The 19,474-nt window shown below is 37.3% G+C and overlaps 2 protein-coding genes across 6 annotated transcripts in view; both read right to left on the bottom strand.

Moving 5' to 3' along the window:
• Window positions 1-3,413, bottom strand: part of NSRP1 (nuclear speckle splicing regulatory protein 1) — a 55,620-nt gene extending 52,207 nt beyond the window's left edge. Inside the window, exons 1-2 of the mRNA XM_037491664.2 lie at window positions 3,357-3,413; window positions 2,093-2,186 (exon numbers count right to left, since the gene is read on the bottom strand). Coding sequence (XP_037347561.1) covers window positions 2,093-2,186; window positions 3,357-3,376 — 114 coding nt within the window. The 5' untranslated portion in view covers window positions 3,377-3,413. The remainder of the gene's footprint in view (window positions 1-2,092; window positions 2,187-3,356) is intronic.
• An 8,283-nt stretch (window positions 3,414-11,696) lies between these two features.
• EFCAB5 (EF-hand calcium binding domain 5) overlaps window positions 11,697-19,474 on the bottom strand; it is a 106,364-nt gene continuing 98,586 nt past the window's right edge. For all 5 annotated transcript variants that reach the window (XM_054689151.1, XM_054689152.1, XM_037493774.2 and 2 more), the window contains one exon: window positions 11,697-12,664. In XM_054689151.1, the coding sequence (XP_054545126.1) occupies window positions 12,486-12,664 (179 nt within the window). In that variant the 3' untranslated portion in view covers window positions 11,697-12,485. The remainder of the gene's footprint in view (window positions 12,665-19,474) is intronic.

The raw sequence follows: 19,474 nt of genomic DNA, 5'->3' as shown, positions 1-19,474 counted from the left end.
CTCTTTCACAATGGAAAAGAACAGCAATAACATGAGTAAACTTTCTAGATCAACTGTGTAAATCCATCCTTCTCAAACTAGGATATGTCTTGCCCTGTAATATAGCAGGGTGATTTGTATGAAACTACAGGCTAAGCAAATTATATTTTCCCGTTGTGTCCAAAGTGATTTAAAAAATTATTTGCATATTAAAACAAACCACAATATGCTGTCAATCCAATGAGGAACGGTCTTCAAGAAATGGTACTGGGACAACTGGGTATCAACACATGAAGAATGAAGTTGGACTCTAACTCAAACCACATATAAAAATTAACTCGAATGGGGCCTCTCCGGTGGCGCAGCGGTTGACCGCTGGGTTGCGAAGCTGCCCGCGGCCTCTGCGGTGCCGGTTCGATCCCCAGCTGCTCCCCGGCCACCTGAGGAGGGTCCCGCATGGCGCGCAGACCTCTCCTGCCGCCCGCTACTCCCCTCAGCAGTGTACTTCGGTCCTTCTGCCTGCTCTGCTCCCTGCTCTGGCTCTGGTGAATTCTCTCACCCTCCCGTGCTTCTGACTGTACCCAGTGCATGTATAAACAAGCCATCAAACAAACAAACAAATAAGTAAATAAACATGCCTCTATAAAAAAAAAAAGTGTATGCTTCCCACAAAAAGACTAGGAGTTCATTAAAAAAAAAAAAATTAACTCGAATGGATCACATACTCTAAGTAAGAGCTGAAACATAAATCTTTGTGACCATGGATAAGACAAAGGTTTCACAAGTAAGATACCAAAGTGGAAACAAAGAAAAAAATAAGCTGGACTTCTTCAAAATTGAACTTTTGTGCTTTAAAGGACATGATTAAGAAAGTGAAAAAAAATCCAGAAAGGGTGAAAATATTTACAAACTACATCAAGTAAGGAACATTTCTCCAGAGGTAATACATAAATGAATGGCTAACAAGATTGGCCATCAAGGAAATGCAAATTAAAACCACTAGACAGTTGTGTGAGGCAGTAGGTTGCAAAGGGACATGGAAGAATTTTCATGAAGAGGGAAATGTTTTACATCTTGATGCGGCGTATACAATTTGTCAAAAGTCTTCAACCTGTACAGTTAAAGTCCACTAATTTTATTATATGTAAATTATACTCCAATTTATAAAAAGTGTGAGCATCTAGAGGAAAACAAGTTTCAAATATGTTCAGTTACCTACCTATTATATAAACAGTAAAAATTGAAAGAAAAACATTTTCTGTTAGAACAAATTAAGTGCCAATTAATTGATACAAATATTTTTTTAGAAATAGGGAAAACAACCAAAGCACACATTTTGGGTTGTTTCTGCTATACACTGTGGGTTTAACAGAAAACATTACTTTGGCCGCTAAAATATAAAATATTCACATTAGAGCCTCCCTGTGGCGCAAGGGTTAAAGTCTCAGCGCTATCAAGCTATCGCAGGCCCTAACCCACATGGCACAGCAGACCTCTCCTGTCTCACAGGCTGCTTCCCCTCAGCAGTGTATTTCAGTAAATCCACCTGTTCTCTCCACTCTGTGAAGTCTCTCACCCCTCGCACATCTGGCTTACACCCCAGTTCTTGTATGCATAAATAAATAACAATAAATATTTAAAAAAATAAAATGATCACATTAGATGTCATACTGTACTATCAATGGTACCTGAACAATTACATTTAGCAAATATTGAATGACCACAAAAAATAGTTCTATAGAAAACTACTGTGGTTCATAAAAATGTCTATGAAACTGGTGACATCTTAATAGCTGATTTCCAGGGGTCATTACAACAATTTTGTTATATCAGTATTAGTTGTCTGACATGACTTTGCATAACTACCTATAAGTAACTAAAGTTCATAACCTTTGGGAAAAAAAAATCTTTGCTTATCCACATATCACTTATAAAGAAAAAATAGGTGAAACTTCCTTCTTTAAACATTCCTTTTAATAATATTGTAAATTATAATACACTCCAGATACACTATTAAGAACTAAGGCAAGTAAAGACAACAGTCACACTGTGCGACTTCAATAAAAAATTTATAATTTCAACAATTCAGTAGAAAAATCATAGATTCACTTACCTCATCATCATCATCAGAATCACTCCCAAACACTGATGGTTTTTGCAAAACAGGGTGCAACTGCTGTGCTTTCTTTGGCAAAATAAGCCCATACCTGCATATTTTTTTTGAAATAGAAATTACACCGTTATATGTTAAAAAATAATACATCTACTACTTCTCCAGATGAAGCTACCAAGTTAAAACATGTTAGTGTATAAAAACATAACAGCTTCTATCAGTGATAGTCTATCTCAAAATTCTAAAATGCCAAAAGATTTTGTAACTGCTCTAAGTGATTATTTGTGAACAAGGGCCAAACTCAAAACACCATTTTAATTAAGGAAGAGAACTGAAGACTTCAGAAATGCTTTAGATGGTGAAATTACTATACCGTTTTCAAAAGAACGGGTTAGTGAAAAGCTCAGTTCAAGTCCACTAAAAACAAAAACAATCCAAATCATCCTTGTGGTGGAACAAGAGTGAAAAGAAAAGCTAATTTCCCCCCCACCCCCTACTGGCTAATTACACAGCTTAGAGAAGTTTTTGCATGATGTTAACACAAAAAACTTTTTAAAGATACAAGTAGCCATAACTAAAATTCCCATTACACTTTATTAAGCTCACTTGCTTTGTCTTGGAGCATCTGAGAACCATCCCACCAGATCCAACTCATTTATTTCTCACGTTTTGGTCTTTAAGATCACGGGAAGCCGCATCAGAACTAAGGATTATACATCAAAAGTAAAACTTCCAAGAATATAAATTATTTGTCTGTTTTGCGATAACGGACACCCCAATTCCCTATATGCCTACCCTTATCTGTGGTTTCTCAGCACAACATTCCTAAAAGAAGAAGGGAGGGCGGGAATCAGGACTTGAGCTGCCCAGGAGAACAAGGCCCTCTAAGGAGGCCAAGAATTGTCTCTTCTCATTGCCCCTGAAAGCATCCAACCGGGGAGAAACTCAAGCGCGGGGTAGGAAGCAAGACTGAGGGGCCTCAGACCGAGCTTTTGGAAAATAGAAAAGTCTCGCTCTCTGCCCCTCAGCCTAACTTCCTTTATTTCCTCACAAGTTTCTCCCTCAAACTTCGGGCTTCCAGCCTGGAAAATGGGAGGATGGGGGTGGGGATGGGGAATATGTTCCTCAGGATCTCTCGCTTTTTCCCGTTTCTATCCCTGACGACACAGCCCCTTCACTTTCAGCGCATTTTTACTCCTCGTCCAAAGACACAGTCGGCTGATTTCTCATTCCCCAGCCTGACCCTAACTCCCGAATCACTCACTGCCTGCCCGGAATCGCCATCTTGCTCCCGTCTTCGCTGAACGTGGCCGACGCTGACGTGACGCTGACGTCGTTACGTAAACTCTCGCGCGGCTTTGGGCACCGAGAATCCTCCTAGCGGCTAAGTGGCTTGAGTCGCAGCCTCACAGCCGCAATTGTTTGGGACCTGGCTGGTTTTCTCGACTATAGAGAGAAGAAATCAAAATTCCAGACCAGTGGTTCTCAAAGTGTGGACTTAGTACGAGCAGCGATAACATCACTTGGGAATTTGATCGAGCCGCAGCTTCTCAGGCCACGTCCCTGTCCTACTCAGTCAAACTCTGGGATGAGGCTCAACTCAATTTTGGGGACCCCTGCAGGTAATTCTGATACTCAAGTTAAAAACAGCTCTCCCAGGCTATCGTTTTTTTTTTCTTCTTCTTTCACTTCTGAGGCATTCCATATAAGTGTACTTAGCTCAGGGGTATTTGGCAGAAGATAAAAATCTGTTTGCTAATACAACAAATGTTGGCGAGGATGTGGAGAAAAAGGAACTCTCCTGCACTGTTGGTGGGAGTGCAAACTGGCCCAACCACTATGGAGAGCTGTGTGGAGATTCCTCAACCTACTAAACATAGAGCTGCCATATGATCCAGCAATTCCACTCCTAGGTATCTACCCAAAGGACACAGAAACATCAATTCCAAAGAGCACCTGCACGCCTATGTTTATAGCAGCACTATTTACAATAGCTAAGCTTTGGAAACAACCCAAATGCCCAAAAATAGATGACTGGATCAAGAAGATGTGGTACATATATACTATGGAATATTACTCAGCATTCAAAAAAGATAAACACATGCAATTTGCAGCAACATGGATGGCGCTGGAAGGGATCATGCTCAGCGAAATAAGCCAGAAAGAAAAAGAAAAATCTCGGATGGTCTCACTTATAGCAGGAATTTAGAAAACCTAAATAAGGGACTAGGAAAAAGACTAATAATAATAAAGTAAAAATCAAAATCAATAAGCAACTATAAACCAGAGTCACACTGGAGAGGGGGGAGAGGAGGGAGTAGGATCAAAACAAGGGGGTGGAGTGGGGATTGTGTGGGGACTATAACCAAGGTGAAAATGCATACATTGTGCGAAAATGAAAAATGATGTAAAAATATATAAAATTAAAAAAAGAAAAAAGAAAACAAAATGACAAATCACAGACTGTGAGAAAGTATTTGCAATAAGTGTGTAATGGCTAATTTTATGTGTCCTCTTGTTTGAGTTCAGATAATCCCAAATAATAAAATATTTCTGGGTGGAAAAAAAGGTGTCATTACTCAATAAATTCTTGACATACAAAGTGAAAAAAAGGGCCTCCCCAGTGGCGCAGAGGTTAAGCGCGAAGCTGCCCACGGCCTCTGCAGCGCCGGTTCGATCCCCGGCTGCTCCCTGGCCACCGGAGGAGGGTCCCACATGGCGCACAGACCTCTCCTGCCGCCCGCTGCTCCCCTCAGCAGTGCCTAATTCGGTCCTTCTGCCTGCTCTGCTCCCTGCTCTGGCTCTGGTGAATTCTCTCACCCTCCCACGCTTCTAACTGTACCCAGTGCTTGTATAAGTAAATAAATAAATCTTTAATAAAAAAAAAATCTATTTGCTAATGGTAGCCCGTCATGAAACCAAAATTATTAGTAACACCAATACAGTTCCTGGTGCCACTGGGTATAGAAAACAAAATCATATAGGATGCTTTTTTTTTTTAATTTTAAGGTAACACTGGTTTATAACGTTGTATGTGACTCAAAGGCATAGAATCACACCTTCCCAGATGGACTCACAGATTCCCCTAAACCCAGAGTCCTCCACTACGGTCCAGTGGGCCCCCCTTTCCCTCGTGGCTCTCCCCTTTCCCTCTTCATATACAGTATGGAGGTGGGGGGAGGAATTCCAGCCACTTTTCATATGTGCACCTGCTCACTTTTGGCCCATTTCAAGATATCTAACTATAGTTGTGGATTTTTCTGTTTCTTCTTTTAATTCTATCAGTTTTTTTCTTTTATGTATTTTGAAGTTCTGTTAGGTATATAAAACTTTAGTATTGTTATGTTCTCTTACATTGACCCTCTTCACTCTTTTATGTACTTTATCTGATAATTCACACACCAGGATTGATTGCATACAATCTTTTTCCATCCTTATACTTTTAGCCTATTTATTTGTGTCCTTATTTCAAAATGGATCTCTTGTTACAGCAAGCACTTAGGTCTTGCTTTTTTTAAAAATCCAATTTGACCATCTCTTCCTTTTATTTTTTTTTATTTTTTTTTAAATGCACCGTGATCTCAGTGCGTTTTTTTTTTTTTTTTTTAATTTTCTGGAGGCATGTTATTTATTTATTTATTTGTTTGTTTGTTTGTTTGATTTATACATGCACTGGGTACAGTCAGAAGCACGGGAGGGTGAGAGAATTCACCAGAGCCAGAGCGGGGCGCAGAGCAGGCAGAGGGACCGAGGTACACTGCTGAGGGGAGCAGCGGGCGGCAGGAGAGGTCTGTGCGCCATGTGGGCCCCTCCTCTGAGCCGGGGATCGAACCGGCGCCACAGAGGCCGCGGGCAGCTTCGCAACCCAGCGCTCAACCGCTGCGCCACCGGGGAGGCCCCATCTCTTCCTTTTAATTTGGATGTGCAGAACATTTTCATTAGGTGATTATCAGTATACCTGTAATTTTTTTTCTCTTGTACCCTTCTGTTCTTTGCCCATTGCCTCCGTCTTCCCTCCGTTGCCCTCTTTAAATGTTGCCTTAGAGTTTCTAGTATACTTCTGTAGCACCAACAAGGCACAGAGCAGGTTCTCTATGAATCCAGGCAGGCGGGTAAAGAAGGAGTCCTGGAGCCCTCAGTGGCTTTTTCGGGCTTTTAATGATCTTTCTACACCATTTGTAATGAGGCAACCAGGTGCAGGGCAGGCAGGGGGAGCTAGGGGGGGCGAATCTTCACTCTTTCTGGGCTCTTTTGGCTCTCTTGTGTTTTCTCCACAGCTCACTACTGCAATGCACCCCCACAGTCTTCTGCTTCCTCCTCCTCTGCTGCTGCACATATATGCTCAGTCTCTGGCTCATGCACATCCACTCATGCACATGCACACCACACTCCAGGTACTTCCATCAGGGCTGCATGTAAGACTACAGGTGTTGCTCATTGATGCTAATGGCGGGAGGGTGGAAAAAACCTGACAACTTCCACATGCTCTACACCATGCTTAACTTATCACAGCTTACCTTCACATTTATGTACAATATAAGAAACTTACAAAAATATATTCCAGTTTTCTCTCTTAGATTTGTACGATGTTGTTACACATTTTATGTTATAAATGCACAATAAATTTTTAATATTTTTGCTTTCAGCAGTCAATTGTCTTTCAAAAATATTTTTAAAATAAGAATACCATGGTTACCCACATATTTACCATTGCCAGTATTTCTATATCTTTATGTAGATCCAGATTTTTACCTAGTGTAATTACCTTTAAAAAATATATTTAAATATACATATGTATATATAAGTATATAATATATTTTTATTGTATCATATTTCACTATCATGAAAAAATAAAAAGATTTAAGAAACATACCATATTGGGCTTCTCCAGAGAAATAGAGTCAATATGGGGGGAGGAAGGAGAGAGAGAATTAAGGAATCAGCTGGTACAATTATGGAGGATCACCAGTCCCAAGATACTCAGTTGGCAAGCTGGAAACCCAGGAGAGTTGATAGTGTAGCTCTAATCAATACCCAGGGAGAGCCAGTGTTTTCATATTGATTTGTCAAGAGACCAGAAAGTCAAATGGGAAGGTGCTGAAAGTCACAATACCTCTTGATACAGTTAGATCATGGTGAATTGATATCAGCAAAAATGGGTAAAGATAATAGAACTATGTTCAGGAAGATGCGATTCTAGAAGCTGGAAGTTCATGATAAAGCCATCAGCAAATTCTGTATTTGGTGAGAGCCTCTTCCTGATTGATAGTAGTCTTCTCTCTGGGTCTTCACATGGCAGAAGGGGTAATCACCTTTGTAAAAATAGCTTTATTTAGATAAACTTCGTATACGATGTATATTCAGAGAGTTGTGCTACCATCACCATAAGGATACCCCAAAAAGAAATCATGTATGCATTAATCATTCCCATATCCCCTAAGCAGCCAAGGAACCCCCAAACCACCTAAGCTTAGGCAACCACTAGTTTACTTCCATTTGCATGGACTTGTAGTTCTGCAGTTTTGTATGGACTTGTAGTTCTGTAGTTTTGCTCCACATTTTTTGTAACTCTGTTATTATGTATATAACTTATGTTTTCTTTTTTTTGTGGGACCCTCACGGTGGCCAGGGAATGAACTGGCGCTGCAGAGGCTGCGGGCAGCCTCGCAGCCCAGCGCTCAACCGCTGTGCCACCAGGGGAGGCCCATAAATTATGTCTTCTTAATTAATTGACCCCCTTTTCATTATAAAATGACCTTTTTTATCCTGGTAATGTTCTTTGCTCTGAAATCTGCTTGGTGTGATATTAGAACTCCAGAAGTTTTCTTTTGACACTGACTCCAAGGAAAGCAAAAAGATGTTTTAGAAAAGGAAATAATTATAATTAAATGGCTAAGCTCTAAATAGCATAAGTAATAATGGTCATGCAAACCCTGAATATTGATCTATTAAAATCTTAATTACAATGTAACTATATTGGGAAGAAAAGAGGGATAGAAAGTGTGTGTGTAGATGCACATGCTGAGGAAGAAACTGAATCTTTGTATTATGTGTGTGGAGGCACATGCTTAGGAAGGAACTAAATCTTTGTATTGCCTCATGGCAAATTAACAGATATTACTTCAATCATAAACACACCAAAAACAAAAGCAAAAGCAGCCACATACACAGCATCTTATTTAACAATATGGTGGTACAAATCAAAATTACAGTAAAAATAAGGGTTGTCAAACATTTTATGCAAAGGCCAAATAGTTAATATTTAGACTTTGTTGATCATAGATCTCTGACAACTACTGAACTCTACCCTCAGGGTGAAAGCAGTCAAAAACAATATAGACATGGCTTTTCAATAAAACTTTATTTACTGTAATAGACAACTGACCAGATTTAGCCCTATAGGTTATTTATTAACACCTGAGCTAAAAGAATTGAAAGTAGTTGACTCAGAAGGAAGGGAAATAGGGGGAGGTGGACTAAGAAATGTTCTGGTTTAACAGACTCTGTACAAAAGAATGCCCCCTTAAAAGATGAGCATTTGATACTTAGCTTAAAATAAAAATAATCAATAAAGGGTAAAAATAAAGCCCCCGAGCAAGGCTATCTGACTCTTGCTTAAAGAGACAGAACAGGGAATTAGTTACACAAAATTATCTAGTGGACAACTCAATATTCTATAAAATGTGCACTTTTGAATTGGTGTATTGAATTTTGTATTCTCCCCTTGCCTTTGGGATGTTGTAATAGTTTTTAGATTTCCCAAAGCCAGAAGGCTGATTTCTCAGATACAGTGTTGCAAAGAGTTCTACAATCACTTAGCAAGGCCTCTAGCAAAGGCGGTACTTGAAGCAGTGAATCAGAGACACAGAAAAGACTCTTAATATTTGAACCCAAGTTTGGGAAACTTAATTGAAGATACTGTAAGGACAGAAGCAGAATAAACCAGTAAAAAGAAGTATCACAGCATCATCATTACCAACTGTCCTTGACTTGCAGAAATGAAACTTCAAGAACAGAATAGTTGACTGGAATTGGATCAAAGGTATCTGTGGGAACCTCAGCACCCTAATTAATGTGTTTTCCATTTAATCCTTTGACATTAATGTTACTTCCCTACTCTTTCAGTCTCTGCTTCTCTGTGCCCATTCTTTCCCCTAACCAACTACTGGCTTTCTACAGCTTTACCGATCAGATTCTCCTAACTTGGAGTATGTGACAAACTTGTTTCAACTTGTCTAAGGCCTACCATGACACTTTGGACTTCTCTAAACACTTACTATCCTTCTGGATACTGCTCTTATTGCTATTTCTGCGTGTGATTTATCCATAGTTTGGGTACTATTTTAATTAGGCCATTTCAGTATTGGTCTCCTTTTGGCAAGGGGTCAACTCCAATTCAAATAGCTGTGGCTGGAGAGACCTGACTACTTGAAAGAAAATGTGGCCACCTTAAAGAAAAGGTGGCAGGAGAATCTAAGCTCAGGCAGCAGATGTAGGAGAGGTATAGGATGGTTAATTACTAGGACTCACTGAGTCATGCCTAAGGACAAAGAAATAGTTAATATTTAATAAATTGACCTAGTCTGCAAAGACAGTTCTTAATAATAGGATGAAGTGGAAGGGAGAAGAACACAGCTAATAAAGTTGTGGTGTGAGGTTAGATGAAAGTGAAATGGCATTTGGCCTCCCTGGTGGTGCAAGGGGTTAAGATGCAACCTATGAAGCTATCAGCAGCCTCAAATGGTGCAGCAGACCTCTCCTGACTCACCCACTGCTCCCCTCAGCAATGTTTTTCAGTCAGTCTGCCTATTCTGTTCCCCACTCTGTCTCTGGTGAATCCTCTCACCACTTAAACCTCTGGCCTGTACCCCAGCTCTTGTATACATAAATAAATAAATCTTTAAAAAAATTAAAAAAAAAAATAAAAGTGAAATGGCATAAACCTTATGTAAGAAAAATGGAAATTCTCAAAACTACCTACAACAGGTCTTCTGTGATCAGGTATGTCTGTAGAAGTAAGGGCAACTGATTGCTTGATTGTATTTATATAGATTGAGAGGGAAGAGAAGTCAATCATAAGACCCTTCATATTATATAACTCCATTCATATAAAATTTCAAAACAGGCAAATTCATAGGGAAGGCAATGGACATGGGATAAAATGGAGGAAGCCCTTTGCCTACCCTCCTGGTAACCTCATGAACTGTAGACTTTTAAGTGGGTAAATTGTATAGTATGTGAGTTATATTTCAATAAAACTGTTAAAAGAGCTAATAAGAGGGCCTCCCTGGTGGCGCAGCGGTTGAGCGCTGGGTTGCGAGGCTGCCCGCAGCCTCTGCAGCGCTGGTTCGATCCCCAGCTGCTCCCCGGCCACCGGAGGAGGGTCCCACATGGTGCGCAGACCTCTCCTGCCGCCCGCTGCTCCCCTCAGCAGTGTACTTCGGTCCTTCTGCCTGCTCTGCTCCCTGCTCTGGCTCTGGTGAATTCTCTCACACTCCCGCGCTTCTGACTGTACCCAGTGCTTGTACAAATAAATAAATAAATAAATAGATAGATAAATAAATAAATCTTTAAAAAAAAAAAAAGAGCTAATAAGAGCTTTTCTTGAGATTCCAATATCATCTTGAAACCTTATGTTGTTTCTGAACTATGAAAGTCATAATTATAAAGGAAAGTGGTCTGAATGGTGTACACCATTCAGTGTTATTGTTACCTGTAAGCTATGGAGAAAAAGTCAACAATAATCCAATTAGTTAAGTCTAATCTTCAAAGTGTATGTAAATATAAGTAAATCAATAAATCTATTAGCAGTCAAATAAATGTTTTTAAATATAATTCCTTATTTAAATTTTTCTCAAGTATAAATAATATTCTCTTCATTAAAAGGGTAAGCTCTTGATGTTAAGGGGCAGAATTTATTTGAATGATGGTTCAATAAATTCAAACAACCTGCCTTGCTGATTGCTAATTTTAAGTAGTTTCCAAGAGACTGATAGCATAGTCATTAGCATAGTAAAGTCTGGAAAGTGAGAAGCCTGGGGTGCCGGCAAGGACAGTAAAACCAGAAATTTGGATGTTTGGCTGCTAGGTTCACCTTGCCTGTTACAGCTGTCCTAACTTGGGTAGCGCGCACTCTAAGTCTGCTTTCTCATTTAAAAAAATTATTTGTAAAATGAGGGATAATGACGTTTAGGCTGCCTATCATACAGGTTAAATGGGAGACCCAAGTGAATTAGTATGTGAAAACATGTCAAACAAGTTAAAGAACCATGCAAATATATACATTTTGTTTTCATTAAGTTATATGCCACTTAGTTAACTTAATTCCCATGATAATGGTTTAAAAGGTAAAATTCTGCAAAGTCTTTCCCTCCTTGCTGCCTAAAATGCCATTTGTATTCACAAGTAAATTCTTTACAAGCTTGTTCTGAAGTCATCAGGATATGTGGCTATCAGTTTAATATCTTCAAGAACATTGTTCCTAGAAATATTGCTGCAAATGCCCTAAAAAGTCCTCTTCCAAATATGAAACTGGCTTATAGGTTAAAACTGGGCATGTGATCATCCAAGAGATGAGGACTGTTAATAAAACAGCCATCTTATCAGGAAAGGTTAAAAGGGACCGCCAATCTCAAATTATAAGATGTTTGGACCACATCACATTTTGTCAACCAAATAAAGAAAATGAAGTTTAATTTCCCAAAATGTTATTAAAAATGGACTCTGTCATCAGACATCTTATTGCAAAGATGAAATCTCACAGCAGAGCAGTAAAGTTTACTGTAATAACAAGTTTTAAACAGATATAAGTTCTTTTTGCAATTCTTGAACTTGAGAGGTTTTCATCATAAAAATAAGCATGCTTTTATCCCCTTCCAGAGTCATGGACAAACATTTTCCCACAAGAATTTCTGTTCATTGAAATGACTTTTACATTGTTAAGTAAGAGTGGGAGGTGGAAAAGGGGGAGACGTGGTATTCATATTAAGTCTTTGGAAAGTTAGAAAAACAATTCCCAGTCCATTTCTTAAAACCTTTATTATTTGGTTTGTTTTTGATGTAAAAACTCATTTTCTCTCAATCCCCACTTTTGTCTTTACTTTCTACTTAAAAGAATTAAAATAACCAGCCAATCAACCATAATAGTCCCATGGTAGATACGAAGCTAACGCTAAATATATTCAATAATATGCATGTGGTTATAGCTACCTAAACAGGTCATTTTTTAGATCAAATTTCTCCTTAGGTAGCAGTTTTGGTTTTGGAAAGTGCTGAGGTAATTGTCTAGGAGCAGAATATGTCTATGTGGCAATTAAAATTGTTTTATACTTAACAAACAAAACTGAACATAACAAAGGTATCCAAAATACAGTATCCATTCCATTAGCATTTCCTAGAGAGCTCCTGGCATTTTTGCATACATATAAGAGTCAGTCTTGGAGGGTAATGGGGGTGTAATACCACAATTTAGTTTTTTACTTAGCTTTGTTAGAGCTATACAGATGTGTATCCAGTGGTACAGGTATTCTATAACAATATTACCAACTTTCCATACTTCAATTCGAGAATGACCTGCACCAAAAAAAAAAGTAATATGGACAGTTTTATACTTTGATTATTAAAATGTAAGTTCCAGCATTATAATGAAAGTTCATTAAATATGTTTTGGGTCAAAACCATAGCAGAATCTTACTTACATAGGTAAAATTATAGGAAAGTGGTAAATACATTTTGACATATTCATTTAATGGAATACTGTAAAACATTTAAAAAAATTTTTTTATTAAAAAAATTTTAAATTGTATATATTTTTTATTTTTACATCATTTTTTCATTTTTGCACAATATATGCATTTTCATCTTGGTAATAGTCCCCATACAATTCCCACCACCTTTGTTTTGATCCTACTCCCTTTTCCCCCTGCCGTAGTGTGTCTCTGGTTTATAGTTGCTTGTTGATTTTGATTTTTACTTTATAATAATTAGTCTTTTTCCTGGTCCCTTATTTAGGTTTTCTAATTCCTGTTGTGAGTGAGACCATCCGGTATTTTTCTTTTTCATTCTGGCTTATTTCACTGAACATGATCCCTTCTAGCTCCATCCATGTTGCTGCAAATTGCAGTTTATCTTTTTTGATTGATGAGTAATATGGAATACTATATAACATCTAACAAAATTATAGAACTAGAGCTATAAATATAATTGTGGATAAATCTCAAAAACATATTGTATACAAAAAAATAAGTGGTACCATTATATGCTTATGAATATAATTAAAAAACAATTCAAAAACCTGCAAAATATTACATAGTGTACAGATTCTAAAATTTTATAGTACACAAAGGTACTGTCTTTTCTCTTAATTATAAGTGTCCAATAAATGTGGAATTGAAGCAACATTAAATTACGCATTAAGTTAGGTTTTTCAAATACTAAAAGTCTTTTCAGGTTGCAGTAGAGTAACATTAGTGAGTGAATTGTGAATAAAAACAACAAATGCTGGTCATAGGGCACATTAAAAATACTTGATTTACCTTATGTGATGGTAATACTGGACCAATTAGCATACATAATTATAATATTAAGATGCATTTGTTGTAGCTGACCCCTTTTTGTCTTAATAACCTCCTGGAACCTTTTTAAAATAATACTATAGGTTTCAAAAATTCCCTAGATTATATTTAATGTTCCAATGTTATGAAACTAGACGGAGTGTTTACTCTGGAACACTCCTAAAACTAGTCCTAATTTTTGGAGACAAAACAATTCTGCTGTTCCCCACAGCTTTTATTTTGCCTTTCCTAGATCCCCATTAAGAACTCTGCTCCACTGATAATTGCCAGTGCTCTTATCAGAACATCCAAATGAACAGACCCATATCAACAACCATTATTAAGCTAGTTGATCATCTCCATGGTGATTCCAGGCCAGTGGGATGGAAAGTGAGGTCGCTTCCTTTCACAAATCCTGTTGCTTATTTCCTGTCTTATTGTTACTGAGGACAGAAACTACGAACCTGCCTAGGCAGCGGTTCTTTCCCTGCCCTTTACAGTGAGATTGATTAGCTAACAATTGACTCTAATGATTGCTCTAAAGAAGGCTCTATCCTTCGAGTTTCCATCAACAATGGTTGGGCGCTATTGCCCTCTTGTGGTGAATAGATGCAGATCTTTGCAGTTCTGCAGATGAAAGCCAGTTTGCAAAGGTTTGGCTATTCTTTCAAACATATATACTACTATTTTTTTCCTAACCATAAGAAACTATGTTATTTTACTTTGGCTTGATAAAGATTATAGTAGATTACTTGAAGACATATAAATTGTTAAGAATTGTTAGGTCAAACTTGGAATCTATATATCTTTTAATTCAGAAATACTTAATGGTATTTTTCTAGGTTTTAGTTTAATCAAACTTTTAATTATATAAGGAATACATTTTGCTGAAAATATTGAATAATGTAGGATATTCCTAAATTGAAATTCTATTCATAGATCCCTGCTTTAATACTTTAAAGTTAAATTCTTTGGGAATTATAGACAATTAGAAAGATGGACAAAGCAAAAAGAATCATTAAATTTCAAGTCCAAAAGTTAAAGTGTAACTGCTACTTTAACTAAAAAATATTTCAAGATAAATAGCATTTATTGAATGCTCCTCTCCTTAATCATTAGTTCTCTCTGTTTTAGTTTTCTTATTTCTATTGTTTTACCCATGTCACCGCTTAACATTATTGCCCTACACAATAAGCTGAAGGCCCATGAAAATTTATATGCTTTACAGGGTATGTGTGTGAAGTTTCAAACAGTTTTTATATGGACAGGAGACTCATATTTGAGAAGAACTCCTAAGTGCCATGTTAATTGGGCATTTGATGTCATTCATTTAAGGTGGCTGAAAAGAAACTGTAGAGTGCTGCTTCCCTGCTTATCAGGGATCAGTTTTAAATAATGAAGTGTTGTAGTCCCTATTTTCATAAAGTCATTAATGAAGTTCAGATTCCTCAGAAAAAAGGAATACAGATTTAAGGGTAACTGGTTTCTAGGAATATACTGTTATCTCTACTTTTAAACCCCTCAGGCAAACAGAAACTCCAGAAATTCATTATGACTAAACCCCACTCCAAAAAATAGAGGGATGAATAAGAAGAACAGAATAAGGCAAGGGATAAAATCACAAAAAGACAAACAAATTGGCAAATACAGATGCCAATGTATTAATATTACTCTAAATGTAAATGGACTAAACTTATCAATAAAAAGACACAGACTCACAGGCTGGATTAAAAAATGAAATCCAACCATCTTCTGTCTCCAGGAAACATACACTAAAAGTAAAATGTTGGAAAACAATCCTATAAGCAAATGGACCAAAAAAGAAGAAACACATTTAACTACAAAAGATAAAGATACACTGAAAGTAAAAAGGTTGGAAAACAATCCTATAAACAAATGGAACAAAAAAGAAGGCAGGAACAGCTATACTTATATCGGATGAAATAGACTTCAAACTAAAAAGGTAAAAAGAGACAACAATGGACACTAAATTATGATTAAAGGGACAGTATATCAGGAAGATTAGCATTCATCAACATGTACTCACCAAATGAAGGGGCACCAAAATATATAAGACAATTATTATCAGCTCTGAAAATAGACATTAGAGAAAAATACATATACTGTAGGAGATTTCAACACCCTCTTCTCCCCAATGGACAGATCAAAGTGACAAAAAATAAGGAAAGACACTAGAGCCCTAAATAAAGACCTAGACCTCATGGACTTAACAGACATCTATAGGACACTGTACCCCCCAAAATACCAATACACATTTTTCTCAAGTGGGCCTGGAACATTCTCTAGACTCAATCACATATTGGGCCACAAGACAAACATCAACAGGTACATTAAGATCAAAATCATTCCAACTATATTCTCTGTACATAAAGGCATCAAACTAGAAATAAATCATGAAAAGAAAGCAAGGAACCCACCCACTTCATGGAGATTAAAATCCACACTACTGGAAGACCTTTGGATTAAGGATTAAGGAGGAGAACAAAGAAGAAATTAAAAAATGAATGACAATAAGGACACCACTTTCCAGAATGTATGGAATAAGCAAAAGCAGTAATGAGAGGAATGTATATAGCAATACAGGCTCACATCAAGAAATAAGAAAGAACTCAAAGAAACAATCCAATCCCCCATCTCAAAGAACTGGAAAAAGGACCAACCTCCCCCCCAAAAAAAAGTAGAATAAAGGAAATAATAAAAATCAAAGCAAAAATAAATGAAACAGAAGTTAAAAAAAAATTCAAAAGATCAACGAAACCAAAAGTTGGTTCTTCAAAAAAAAAAAAATAAACAAAATAGACAAACCTCTAGCCAGACTTACAAAGAAAAAAATGGGAGAAAACACAAATAAATAGAATCATAAATGAAAGAGGAGAAATTACAACACTCATTAGAAATCAAAAGAATAATCAGAAACTACTATGAACAGTTATATGGAAACAAGTTCAACAATCTAGAGGAGATGGACAAATTCCTACAACTCTACAATCACCCAAAGCTAGATAAAGAAGAAATAGAACACCTAAACAGTTTAGACCAATTACAAGCAGTGAAATTGAAATGTTAATCAAAACCCTCCCCAAAAACAAAAGCCCAGGACCTGATGGATTTACAAATGAATTCTACCAAACATTCAGAACCCAACTACTGCCTATCCTTCACAAGCTCTTTCAAAAATTGAGAAGGAAGGGACAATACGAAACATGTTCTATGAAGCTAACATTACACTAATACCAAAACTGAACAAGGACAACACAAAAAAAGAAAACTACAGGCCAATCTCTCTAATGAACACTGAGGTAAAAATCCATAATAAAATTTTAGCTATCAGAATCCAACAATGTATCCATAATATAATTCACCATGACCAAGTAGGATTTATTCCAGGGACACAAGGATGGTTCAACATCCAAAAATGAATCAATGTAATCCAACACATGAACAAAAAGAAATATAAAAACCATATGATAATATCAATAGATGCTGAGAAAACTTTCAACAAAGTACAACACCCACTTATGATAAAGGCCCTTGAAATTCTTGGAATACAAGGAACATACCTCAACATCATAAAGGCCATATATGACAACCCCATAGACAATATCATTCTCAATAGTGAGAAGTTGAATGCAGTTCCATTAAGGTCTGGAACAAGACAAGAATGTCCACTCTCACCACTGCTTTTCAATACAATATTGGAAGAGCAATAAGACAAGAGAAAGATATACAAGGAACCCAAATAGGCAAGGAAGAAGTCAAACTATCACTATTTGCAGATGATATGATAATATATATAGAGAACCCCAAAAACTCCACAGAAAAACTAATCAAACTAATCAATTAGTTTCGTAAAGTGGCAGGATACAAAATCAACACTCAAAAATCAGTAGCCTTCCTATACACAAACAATAAATCTGAAGAAGAAGAAATCAAAAAACTATCCCTTTTATTATTGAAACAAAAAAAATTCAAATACTTCGGAATAAACCTAACGAAAGAGGTAAAGGACCTATACAAAGAAAACTATAAAACACTGTTAAAAGAAGTAGAAGAGGGCCTCCCCGGTGGCGCAGCAGTTGAGCGCTGGGCTGCGAAGCTGCCCACAGTCTCTGCAGTGCTGGTCCGATCCCCGGTTGCTGGGCGAGGGTCCCACATGGTGTGCAGACCTCTCCTGCCACCCGCTGTTCCCCTCAGCAGTGTATTTCATTAGTCTGCCTGTTCTGTTCCCCACTCTGGCTCTGGTGAATTCTCTCACCCTCTGTGCTTCTGACTGTACCCAGTGCTTGTATAAATAAATAAATAAATAAATAAATAAATAAATAAATAAATAAATAAATAAATAAATAAATCTTAAAAAAAAAAAAAGAAATAACGTTATCAAAATGGCCATCCTACCAAAAGCAATTTGTAGATTCAATGCTATTCCAATAAAAATTTCAATGACATTCTTCAAAGAAATAGAACAAATATTGATGAAATTCATATGGAGCCACCAAAACCCCCAAATAACCAAAGCTCTCCTGAAAAAAAGAGAAGGGAATGGAGGCATCACACTCCCAGACTTCAAACTATACTATAAAGCCATAATAATCAAAACTGCACGGTATTGGAACAAGAACAGACACATGGATCATTGGAACCAAATAGAAAATCCAGAAATAAACCCACAGATTTACAGTCAACTAATCTTTAACAAAGGAGCATAGAATATGCAATGGAGCAAAGAAAGATTGTTCAATAAATGGCGCTGGGAAAACTGGGTCACTACATGCAAAAGAATGAAGCTTGACTACTACCTCACTCTATGCACAAAAACAAACTCAAAATGGATTAAAGAACTAGACATAAGACCTGAAACCATAAAATATATAGAAGGAAATATAGGTGAATCACTACATGGCATACACCTCAGTAACATCTTTAAAGACGCATCACCCAAAACAGTGATAGCAAAGGCAAAGATAAACAGCTGGGACTACATCAAATTAAAGAGCTTCTGTATAGCAAAAGAGATAGTAACCAAAATAAAGAGTCACCCTCTGGACTGGGAGAAAATTTTTGCACACAACACTAATGATAAAGGACACAAAAATCTACAGAGAGCTGAAGAGACTCAACAAAATCAAAGTAAACAACCCAGTCAAAAAATGGGCAGAAGAGCTAAAAAGAAACTTCTCCAAAGAGGAAATGTGCAAATGGCCAGCAGGCATATGGAAAAACGTTCAGCATCACTTGTAATCAGGGAAATGCAAATCAAAACTACAATGAGATACCATCTTATACTAGTGAGATCGGCACATATTAAAAAAACTAGCAACAACAAATGTTGGCGAGGATGTGCAAAAAAAGGAACTCTCCTGCACTGCTGGTGGGAGTGCAAACTGGTCCAAACACTATGGAGAGCTGTGTGGAGATTCCTCTGTTTGCTAAAAATGGAGCTTCCATATGATCCAGCAATTCCACTCCTAGGCATTTACCCAAATGACACAGAAACATTAATTCAAAAGGGCACCTGCACCCCTATGTTTATAGCAGCACTGTTTACAATAGCTAAGCTATGGAAACAACCAAATGCCCAAAAATCGATGACTGGATCAAGAAGATGTGGTACATATACACAATGGAATATTACTCAGCAATCAAAAAGGTAAACTCATGCAATTTGCAGCAACATGGATGGAGCTGGAAGGGATCAGCGAAATAAGCCAGAAAGAAGAAGAAAAATACTGGATGTTCTCACTTGTAGCAGGAATTTAGAAAACCTAAATAAGGGACTAGGAAAAAGACAATTATAATAAAGTAAAAATCA

The sequence above is a fragment of the Talpa occidentalis genome, unplaced genomic scaffold (genome assembly GCF_014898055.3).
Source record: "Talpa occidentalis isolate TD23 unplaced genomic scaffold, MPIMG_talOcc4v2.1 talOcc4.7, whole genome shotgun sequence".
Classification (NCBI taxonomy): Eukaryota; Metazoa; Chordata; class Mammalia; order Eulipotyphla; family Talpidae; genus Talpa; species Talpa occidentalis.
This window is presented reverse-complemented; position numbering and strand designations above follow the sequence as displayed.